General features: G+C 34.3%; 1 protein-coding gene across 1 annotated transcript in view; it reads left to right on the top strand.

Annotated features, from left to right (window-relative positions):
* Positions 1-12,500, top strand: part of LOC115209377 (matrix metalloproteinase-16) — a 159,124-nt gene that overhangs the window by 130,237 nt on the left and 16,387 nt on the right. The window contains exon 3 of the mRNA XM_029777759.2: positions 8,144-8,348. Within this exon, the coding sequence (XP_029633619.1) occupies positions 8,144-8,348 (205 nt within the window). The remainder of the gene's footprint in view (positions 1-8,143; positions 8,349-12,500) is intronic.

Below are 12,500 nucleotides of genomic sequence, written 5' to 3'. Positions count from 1 at the left end.
AGATGTACACACATACATGCACACATATATACATATACATTTAACACGTGCATATATGTGTAAACATTTAGGCACACATGTCTGTATGCATACTCTTTTACATGTTTCAGTCATTTGACTGCGGCCATGCTGGAGCACCGCCTTCAGTTGAGCAAATCGACCCCGGGACTTATTCTTTGTAAGCCCAGTACTTATTCTATCGGTGGCTTTTTGCCGAACCGCTAAGTGACGGGGACGTAAACACACCAACATCGGTTGTCAAGCAATGCTAGGGGGACAAACACAGACACACAAACATACACGCACATACATATAAATATATATACATTTATACGACGGGCTTCTTTCAGTTTCCGTCTACCAAATCCACTCACAAGGCTTTGGTCGGCCCGAGGCTATAGTAGAAGACACTTGTCCAAGGTGCCACGCAGTGGGACTGAACCCGGAACCATGTGGTTGGTAAACAAGCTACTTACCACACAGCCACTCCTATATTTTTCTTAATACCCGAATTCTCCTATATTTTTCTTAATACCTGAATTCTTCGAGGTCAATATTCGATAGTAATGATTAATGTCAAGGTATCTCCTGCGCATATATATATATATATATATATTATTACAAAAACAAGTGATCCCAAAAATAGAGCATGTATACGAGGTAAAAAATAAACAGGGTGTATGAAGCTGACGTTCAGGGAATGGGGGAAGCGAAGGAAATAATTTTCACATTTCGAGTCTTCATTCTTTTAATGAAATGATAGGCAGGGAAAGAAAGAGAAAAAAAAACGAGAATGAAAAATGAACGAATTATAATGATGCACGTGTGTCCGACAGTCATGGCTAGCTGAAATGATTGGGAGTGAAGTTGTTTTAGACGTGAGTGGCAAGGGAGATAATTACGAATCTGGCATGTTGGTGTGTGTATGCATGTACTGCTAATAGGCTTGTATCTGTGCGCGGGCACGTGTTTCTGTGTGTGCGTGCTTATATGTGTGTGGCGAATGGGAAGAGCTGTAAACCAAATGTATGTGTATGTGCAGGGGTATGTATGTGTGAGTATATGCTTGCTTACTGTTTGTATGCATTGTGAGCATCGTATGAAATAAACATGTTTAGGTGGAATAAATGTGACATAAAAATGCGTAAGAGTTGGTATATTTTATATAATTCGTATACGTTTGCAATATGTATAGTATTGCGAACATATCCTAATTAAACAGTAATTGAAGTGTGTGTGAATTAGATCATAGAGGAGCGTGTTTGTGTGCGTTAGTATATAAGTTGTATAAGTGTATGTGTAGACTTCTTAAACGTCTAGTGTGTCTGGAATTCATAGCTGTGCTTGTGGCGTAAGTATGTAGAGTTATTCTTAACGGGACTGTGGGAATGTAAGTGAGAGCGGTGTGTCCATGCATGTTGGAAGAGAGAAAAAGTAGGATTAAAAGAAAAGGGGTTGGAAATTTAGATCTTTGAGACCGAAGTCTGGAGAGAAGGAAACTTATTACTGCTCCACACGGAAACTAAATTCCAAGAGGTCTCTCTGGAAAGATAGTCCAAAAAGAAACAGATGTTGAAGGGAACGACAGCCGAGCCGAAGTACCCCCAAAACAGTGTGTCGTAACTGAGTGCTATATCCCATAAATGTTCTGCAAAATGGTCAGCGAGGCGTTGGCAATTTTGAAGAGGGGACAACAGCTTGAGATGGGCGTACATCTGAAATAATTAGTGACAGGAAGGCACGGTGGTGTGTTCCAGAGAAGACAGTGGTGTTAGAGAGGACAGGGGAGGCGTGACAACAACGGCGAGTGCAAAAGACGGAGCCAGATTGGATACCGAAAGTAGGGATAAATCTACGGAATAGTAAGTTGTGTAGATTACGGGCGCGTTTGTAGGAAAGAAGAGGTGGGATGGAAAAGATGTATATGTATATACTTTTATGTGTTTCAGTCGTTAGACTATGGTCCTGCTGGGACAATGTATAGAATAATTTTAGTCGTACGAATTGACTCCTGAAACTTATTTTGTCTTACTTATCCTATCGAATCTATTTTGCCGAACGGTTATGTTACGGGATGTTGAAACAATTCCAGTTGTCACACGACGGTGGAGGACGAATACAATCACAAAGATACCCTGTTTCTAGTAGTTATTCTCCTCCCCTTTGCCATTCCAATGTATTACACGCCTACAGACTCTCTCTCCTACATAAATTGCACCTCCTTGCACCACACCTGCATCAAAGTGTGCATCATTTTCTCTGTTTCTCTAGGCTCTAGTGAGGATCATAACTTCGAGACATCCGCAACTCATAGACCACCATTTCAGCCATCGTGAATACTCCTTTCATTGTAATCTAAGCCACCACCGGCCGCACTCACTCTGTTGATCACAGCTCAGTTCTCTCGCTTTGTGCACCTCCAAAATACTTTTCTCTGTGGCCAACATTCCAGCGACTCTAACCCACAAACACACTAATTTATGCAAGTTCAACACACTTCAAGTCGATCCTGCCACCTCCTACATATATATATATATATATATATATATATATATAGTGAGAGCACGTGGCTTAGTGGTTAGGGCATTCGGTTCATGATCGTAAGGTTGTGGTTCGATTCCTGACGTTGTGTCCTTGAGCAAGACACTTTATTTCACGTTGCTCCAGTCCACTCATCTGGCAAAAATAAAAATGAGTAGTACCTGTATTTCAAACGGGCCCGCCTTGTTCACACTCTGTATCACGCTAAATCTCCTTGCGAACTACGTTAAGGGCACACGTGTATGTGAAGTGCTCAGCCATTTGCACGTTAATTTCACGAGCAAGCTGTTCTGTTGATCGTATCAGTTGGGACCCTCGTCGTCGTAACCGACTGAATGCTCCTATATATATATTAAAAAAATCTTGCACAATAAATATATAAACGTAATATATATATGTTATTTATCGTTTGAAAATTCAGAAGCCTAAATATTAGTGTAACTATCGTATAAGTTCCAGCATCTAATAAAATAAACTTACTCTATGTATTTTATCCGTTTGTAAACGTAAACATTCATCAAGTCATGTTTAATTAACTTAACTACCGTACTGATTCATTGTAAATTATTCATATATATCTTTTTTAGCCTCCAACGTGTTTTGAAGTTGATGAATGATATTTCCTGCAAAAAATCTTAATGTTATACAGGATTTTCAGACATGTAATAATTGAGATTACATGAGTGTAACTTTAGGTTACAATATTCTTCTGACCAATTCTGTTGATAAGGGAATGTTACCAGAAGCGATGTCAGAGTTTTGTAATAAAATTTTCAGGATTTAAAAGAAAAGGAAATGTTTAAGACGCTTTTCTGTAATTAACAACAAATTTCAGCCAGAATCTGAGAAATAGCTTTGTATAAAAAATTGCATTTTTTTTTTTTAGACTTTCAATTAATTTAATGATTTTTTGCATGAAATTAATTATATATAATTTTTGTTGGACTTTTATGTGGCTCTACATAACTTTAATCAACAAATTTTTCGATTTTTCGTTGCTCTGTTCAATGCATTTATGAGAAAACATAAAAGCATTGCAAAATTGTACAGCTGGGATAATTATATATTTGTGTGCATAATAAATAAGTGTGTATAGTAATTAGCTTAACTGATGTTGCTAATGTTTGCCATATTAACATGTCCAGCAGACAGATATTCTTAACCATTATATGAAGAATAATTGAAACATGAATACAGAACGAATAGCATCTATTTTCTTGATGTTTTTCTTTCATAAACTGTTTCTCATTTTTGCATCGTAAACGATAACGAAGGAATTTGTATCAAATCTTTTACCAAAACAACTGTTTTTCAATGTGGTGTTATCAATTAGGATAAATAGAATGATGTAGGTAATTTAAAGTTCTACATTCGAGACAATACAGTTTTCACAAAGACAAACATATTCTGGACGATATCCAAGAAATAATTAAATCGTTCTTAAGCAATTTTCTACTCACAGCAACATTACAACCACTCACCTACAGAAAGGCCTTATATCCTTTTCTGTGTCTCTTTACTGCTACACTCTTCTCATATTATTTGTGATTTGAAAATTATGTTCTATTCTCTTAGAGACCCATTCTATCTGCTCACTAATTTTCATTTTATTATTGATATAACTAACAGAAACATTCATTCCCAACCAAATGATGCATTATTCTTCCATATAATATTGTCCCTTTCAGTCATCTTTCAAACACACATTTAGATTAGGCGAAGTCTAGTCCTAATGAAGCTCAACTTGATAGAAATAACAATGAAGTCTCTCTCAAACTACAACTTACAATGTTAAAAATGAGATAAGGCTTCTGGTATTACATAATCGTAAATACAAAATACATGAGAAGAGAGATGTTACTGTTGTAATATCTTTCATAATATGGCTACTCCAAAGGAGTTTCACCAAAACCAACAAGAAAATTACGAACCAGTTAAAAAGCCACTACGTGATTATTTGATATTCTGTATATAATTTTCAACTACAATAATCACGTATCAGATTACCTTCATTGGTTATGGTATTTCCAGTGCAGCTGAAGTGGGGGAGCCAGTTTTTCCGCCAATCAATCGACTTTCTTGGGAGAAGGGTGACGTACCCAGCATGATTAAAAACGAGACCTCTCAAATGACAGGTGAGCCCTAGTAGGCCAACGGCATTCCACTTGGGGAAGGTGATGGCAAACCAACACAATATTTCTTTCATGAAAACATCATGCGAATGTCGGAACAAAGTGATACAATGGCTCCATCCAAAGGGACAACTGGCACTTAATCTAGAAGCCTTTCATTGAAGTGCCATCAACGGGCTACAAGCGTAGCGGTACATGATGACGACTACTGCTTTGCACAATAGCATATAATTATTCGTCAGGTCACATTTACCATAACGTCTTGTAGAATAAGAACACATCGAATAATATAGTTCTAGATGCGCAATGTCTACAAATATCATAGGAATGTCTTTCATCGGAGATTGCTTCTGTCATTGCAGACTTGGTGTAAAAACAGTAATAATAACACGCTCGCCTAGATTTCCAAAATTCTTCAGAATCGACCGAACTAATCGAATGACTGAAAATAAAATTACTTTAGACCTCTGGAAATATGTAACTACATAACCTTCCAACACATATAAACCAACATCATAACTATTCTTTTCGCCACTTGGATATTAATCCAGATAATTTATTCAGCCAGTTTCCTTAAAACGTCAATCTTCCGGATTTTTCTTCTCCTCCCTAACTTCAGACTTTGAAGACATACTTCAAACGCATTAAACTTACAACCCGCGAAAAGCTAGTAAATACCTCTGTCTTTGGCCATCTTCTGAATAATCTTTTTCCAACTAAATTACAGAACAAATCTTGTGATAATAGCAGTAATGTGAAGATTAATGTAGATAAATATTGTTTACATGATATTGAAACAAAAACAAATACGAAACTTATCACTTAGAAACCTCTTTATAACGCTAATTCTTGCTACAGTGTTCGAACACGTCTGTATCTTTCCCTGGGCTCATGGCAAATATAATTGTCAAAACCATTAGCCATTTTTCTTTCGATCCGTACATATTCGATTAAATGTATAAAATTAGAAACGTATCAGTTAGTTTGATATTTTCAATATAATAATAAACAAAGAATTAATGATTAGCTTTCGCAACGATATGAGGGAAGTGGTGAAATAGTCCCCAATGGGGATAGAGATAGCAAACTTGCGGGTGTTCAGCCCATCAAGTTCTAGCGCAATGCTTATCCCTGAAATTGTTATTGATTCACGACTCCAGGGAAAACTGTAGAACATATTTTCAGTAGAGTATAAAAATTTGCCATTTTTCAGTCCCTTCGGAAAACAGGGAAACTTGTAATATGTACAGTATGTATGTATGGCTTCATCAATTTATTTATCTATATAATTTTATTTTATCATAGCATTATCGTTACAGGTATACTCATATTATTATTATTATTATTATTATTATTATTATTATTATTATTATTATTATTATTATTATTATTATTATTATTATTATTATTATTATTCAATGTGACAGCAATGTAAAATATACGAAGTAACTTTTCCCTATAGCATTGTAATAGATTTTGTATGTAAAAATAGTTTTGTATATAATTATGCAACGTTCTATCTTCGCGGTGAAGCAAAGCGCAGAAGAAATATGAAAAGCACTGTAGTACTATCATCTGGTTTTAGGCTTTAAATTGATTGTGTTAAATTACTTGCTAACACGTTTGCTATTTCATTCAAATACTTTATTCCCATGAAAAATGAGCTCAATTTTTCCGAAGTGCATACTCTTATTGAAATGGCTTATAGGTTTATAGAAACCTTTCTTTCACTTCCAGAATGTTTTCTTACTTTTTTTTTATCAGTCTTATCTTATCCTTTGAGAAAGAAGGCCTCTTTTTTATACTAAAACTTTCCAATTTGACAAAAATATATCATTTCGTTACTTTTCCTCTTTAAAATATTTAATGCACATTCTCTCCGCTTCATTTATTTGGTTGGTTTTTCTTACTCTCAATTTTTTTTTATTTTTCATCTTAAGAACAATTCTTTGCTCCTTTGTTGACTAATGATAAATGAGACTGTTGTATTTTAAAATTTTATGTAACATTTCTTCCGACATATTTCAATAAGATTTCGTTAATGAGCATCTGGCTACATTAAGATCAAACCTGGTGACCCTTGCTTAGATTTGATCACTTGGCATACTGATATTTGGGTAGATTTTGTCTATGGACAGACTTTCTTACAAGTTCTATATATTCTTTTCACTCTTTGTGTGGAACAGCGTTTCATGTATAGTGTGTAGAAGAATGTATATTCTTGTTGGGGTTGTGCATTTAGATGTTTACTCCCAAGGGGCCTTCCATGATATTTATTCCTTTAGTGTTGCTCATTCTTCTTTCTGAGTATATAATCTTATTTTGTTGTGCTCAGCAGGTCCGACGTATGACTTAATGAATCTCTCTTCGGCTACAAGCACGAACATTGAGACATTGCCAGAGCCAGTATATATAAGATTACATTTTTTAATATATCTTAGTTTGTTGAAGACAGACCGGTATCTTGCGATTTGAAGGGATTTTGGCTGGTATTCCTTTCTCGCAAACAGATTGACCATTTAGATCAGTGGTTCTGGACCGAAGTCCATAAGTTCCTTGAGGGTCCATTATAAGATTTTATTTTTAAAATTTATTTGCTTGCAATACACTAAATATTTAAATTTTATTAATTCAATTCCTAATGATATTTAATTACGAAAATACAGTAAGATTTTTTTATATACATCGAATGGCTTCGAAGGTCCAGTAGAGTAAAATAGAAATCGGAGGGTTCCAGAGGCAAGAAATTATTGAGAACCACTAATTCTATGTCGTTTACTTTGAGTGGCGTTTTCGTTTTGTGAATTCGGTTGTGATGCATTCATTAGCTTGTGGATAATTATCTGTTAAGTGTCCGGTTTGGTTATTTTATTTCCTTTTTAGTTCTTATTCATTTGTATGAGTTTTTTTTATGTTCTGTGATAGATATTTTAAAATTTTATAATCAGTTTCCTTACATTGGTTTTATGGCTACATTTTGTCTTATATCTTCGATTTCCTTCTCAGTAATGTGTACATCATTTTATAATACCCATCTAAGTTGAATGAAATAGCATTATTTAACGTGCGCCTAGCACTAACTTGTATCGCTCTTTTGTTTATTGTTCCTATGTAGTTTTAATTGTTGCATTTCAGCATTCTATGAGCGATAAACTGCCGCTCTGTTAAATATCAGTGCAACTCTCTTCAAATCATAAACGTGTTATACTGGTATTGCTATCTAATTCTAAATCAGCTCTGAAGGAGCAGAGCCATGATTAAATTAATTCCTGCGCTGGCCCTCAAACTTTCATGTACAATATGTCTACTATATTCAAATTATTTCCAGTCTATATTTTCCAACGTCTTCCCACCTTTTTTAAGAGAGTGGAGTACGAATTCAATGAGATGTGAAGGAGGTCGCTATATCTAATAATATAACATATATTAAATATGTCACTTTAATGTATTTTCGTATTTCTTTTACACAGGTTTGGAGTGATGTCACATCTTTGACCTTCAAACAGTTGGTTAACAGGGATACAGATATCGATGTAATGTTTGCGTCTCATGAACACGGGGATCGTCATCCGTTTGATGGAATCGGAGGAACATTAGCTCACGCTTTCTTTCCTGAGTTTGGTGGTGATGCACATTTTGATGATTCCGAACCTTGGTCTGTTGACAGCTGGAAAGGTAACAACCGCTTTCCAGTTTTGTTTTTTCGATCAATCTTCAATAATTTTCTAACGATTATATTTTTCAAGAAATATTTTAAACATAATATACTTTAACATGGCTATTAAGACACAATGTCTTTCAAACAATATATCGTTACGGTAATATTTTTAACATAACGAGGCATTTCTTGGAAGTTTCTTTCAAAATATTTCTATATAGAACTGTTGTGTATTTTAACATCATATTAGTAATGTATGTTGACATAGCAATATTGTTTTAATCTAATAATTTTAACATATTATAGTTTTTCAAAACCTGTTTAACATATCTTTAACCACACACATTGTAATGCATTTTTAGATTAATTTTGATATAATGATTTATTTTAGCTTTTGTTATATGTTAACATATGTTAACCGAATAGTTTTAATATTTTTACCATAATAATTTTAGCAAAGTACTACATTTTTAACATACTTTAATATACTAAACTTAAACTACTATTTGTAAGTTGAATATAATATATCTTCTACACTTTTAACAAAATTTTAATAATATACTTTGAAGATTATAACAATTTTTTACCGTATCATTTTAAGAAAGCAATACGTTTTTAGCAAGGTACTACTGAATTACTGTTAAGAAAACATTCTATTTTAAAAATAGCTTTAACGCACTGCTATCTTATAACAATGCAGTGAAAAATGGTTATTTAAACTATTATTTAATGTTACATTTGTAACATGGTATTTTTAACAAGGCGACATTTTTTATAAACGTTTTTCAACAAATTGGCATTACTATTTTAGCAAATTATTTTTCAAAATAATATAATGATAATATCCTATTTTAACAGTGTATTTAACATATTTGTAGGATAATAAAGATTTAGAAATTTAATAAATTCATAACCTATATTATGTTAAATTTTACGTTAAATTAGATCAAGTGATATACGCACATATAGATACTGGTACTGAGAAATTGCTACCCATGTTTTATATATATATATAATTCTTCATCAGTTATCGACCAATGATAATATTCAGTTTCGCACCTTTAACGATAAGACTGGGTACTTCCCAGTTGGCGGTGCCCGCAAAAAATGTTTTCTTGTGTAGAATTAGGGATGAGCAAAACAAAACAAGCAAAATGACACAGAGTGTGATTTAGAAGGGTGGCAGAGGACAAACAGTCGAACAAAATACGACCTTGGGGCCAAGGAGAATAGTGGGTAAGACTTCGAAAGTTTTGAAGGATGAAGAACGGAGAGATGGAATTTATGACTGGTCAGCTAAAGGACCATTCTAAGAAAGGAAGAAAAAGAGAAAGTGGTCGCTGGTCACATGACAGCAGCAGGAAGAGGAGAAAAACTGTAGAGAGAGGAAACGACAGAGAAAAGAAGGGAGAAATGGATGAAAGGAAGGAGAAAGGCTAGGAATACAAGAGAGAGAGAGAGGAGTAAGGAGAAAGGATAGGAATACAAGAAGGAGAGAAAGGAGTAAGTAGAAAGGATAGGAATACAAGAAGGAGAGAAAGGAGTAAGTAGAAAGGCTAGGAATACAAGAAGGAGAGAAAGGAGTAAGTAGAAAGGCTAGGAATGCAAGAGGGAGAGAGAGGAGTAAGTAGAAAGGATAGGAATACAAGAGGGAGAGAGGGAGAGAAGGACTTGGTAGAAAGGCTAGAACAGAAGTGAAAGGGTGAGAGAAAGAAAAGGAGAAAGAATAAAGGCAAAAGAGAGAAAGAGAGAATCACACGGATATATAAAATAAAACTTAGTTGTTAAAACAATTACTGTGTTTGTTGCGTTCCAATACCTGATAAATGAAAAGTTGTGTAAACAAATGACTGAATGTAAAAACGAATGGGAGACAAATGAATGTCTATAATTCTTCATCAGTTATCGACCAATGGCACTGTTCAGTTTCGCGCCTTAAAACATAAGACTGAGTGCTTCCCCATTGGCGGTGGCGGCAAAAGAAACACTTTGCTTGCGTTGAATTAGGGACAAGAGCGAAACGGAAGAAGCAAATTGACACAGAGTGTGATTTACGGCAGAAATATTCGTCGATGACTGATGAAGAATTATGAAAAATTCTGTTTGGCTTCCGTTCGTTCTTACATTTAGTATACGTTACGTCGTTTGCTTATACACTACACCATATGCCCGTGGGCATATGGTGTAGTGATTAAGAGCGTGGGTTATTAACCCCATGATTCCGATTTCGATTCCAAGCAGTGACCTGATAAATAATAATAATAATAATAATAATAATAATATAGTAATAATAATAATAATAATAATAGTAATAATAATAATATAATAATAATAGTAATAATAATAATAATAATAACATCGAAAAATACCAGGTCCAAAATTTCTCAAAGACACCTGATGAAGGCTGGAGGGTATATCAGCCGAAACGTTGTGTTAACAAGGAACGAGATGAGGACAAAATTTTCTTCAAATGTAAATAATGTAAATAACGAATTAAGATTGTTCAGGTACCTGAACTGTCTCGACGAACAGGAACGTGAAACGCTGAGTAACATTGTACTTACGTGCTCACCTCTGTGTGTGTGTGTGCGTGTGTGTGTGAAGGATGAGAAAAAGAGCAAGTGAATTATTTCTCAACCATCGTCTCCTGGCGTTGTTTCTCGTATTTTTCATTTTTCAAAATTATATTCTCTGCTTTTCAATATTGTCTGAATCAAAATTTGCATTCGAAATAATATACATATAATACTGGAAATCTTTAGTTTTCTATATTAAGTTCATATAGATTATTTGGGATATTTTTATAATGCCGATCTAGTAATAAAGGAATGCTGATAGATTTCAAAAATTCAATAAAATATTTATTATATTCGTAGCTAATTATTTCACAGACTACATGCTACGTTTTACTTCAATATACAAAATGTTCAATAGAAAACCTGGCTATTGTAATTTATTTTCATCTCATAAAAATAGCAGTGAATGGGAATCCTATGAGTTTTTGTTTTCTTTTTACTTTGCCATTTACTGGAGCTGTGGAAAAATTCTTTAAAGGGCACAATACAATTCATTTTCAATTTCTAATCTACTATGTAGCCTCGTTCCCATTTGCAACAGACTTAAAGAATCTGACTCACAAAGATATGTTGGCACAAATGGAAGCAATGAAAATGCAACTTCCGTTCTCGATAGGAATCGCACATCAAGCGTCAATCTCCTATGATGCATTTCTAATCGAACATAATCTTTTGCTCCTGAAACATTCTTCAATTATAGAAATTCATCTTGACAGTCATAAGCAACTTTTCAAGTGACAATTTTAATGGATTTTACACTAAATCCATTTCCTCGGCGGCTAAATAAATGTATTTTGCTGCAAATAATTTTTTTATAATTTTGAAAATACTTGGCTTTCAATGCCACCATCAAAGTTTGATGACAATTTCTCAGATATTCTTTATATTGACTTTCCTTTTCCAGCTATCCAGTTTGCCCTTGGGGCATTCAATGAATCAATAAATTGTTTCATGTTTGTATTCCTTCCTTGCATCTGAAGATTCAATTTGTTCAGCGGCTCATAAATATGAAAGAAATTGGCAAGGTGCATGATCCCTCCTCATCATTCAGCCAAGCAAATAATTCCGCCACACCCTGTACTTCAAAATATAAAATGAGTTCATCATATTCAGATTCAAATACACGCTTGGTTACATTTCTTCTCGAAAGACTTGCAATATTTGAATCGTATAGAAGTGACTTCTTGTCCTGCTCTCCTCTCAAAGCTGAGAGTACGTTATTTGACAAAACTCACGATTTGATCTTTTTAATCCAAATCTTTTTTTCTGGTGACACAGAATCTATTATCTGACAATAGATTATACAATGATTGTCTTCTAATTTTGGAGCTAGCTTTTTCCCAACACGGACGTTTGGAGCTAGACTTGTTCCCAACACAGTAGTGCGTCTTAACTACACTGATAGACTCTATTGTACAACGAATTGTCTAACCACCGCCTACCAAAGATAAAACATTTTTCAAAATCATCAAAAGTTTTACTAGATGTTTCAAAGATATACAAGAGAAAATCCTGTTTAGATGGCCCGAATTGAACATTTTAATCAAGTTTGAGCAACGGGAAATACAATGCCACATCAGTGAATGCATAACT

This window comes from Octopus sinensis, linkage group LG3, assembly GCF_006345805.1.
Source record: "Octopus sinensis linkage group LG3, ASM634580v1, whole genome shotgun sequence".
In the NCBI taxonomy this organism is placed as follows: domain Eukaryota; kingdom Metazoa; phylum Mollusca; class Cephalopoda; order Octopoda; family Octopodidae; genus Octopus; species Octopus sinensis.
This window is presented reverse-complemented; position numbering and strand designations above follow the sequence as displayed.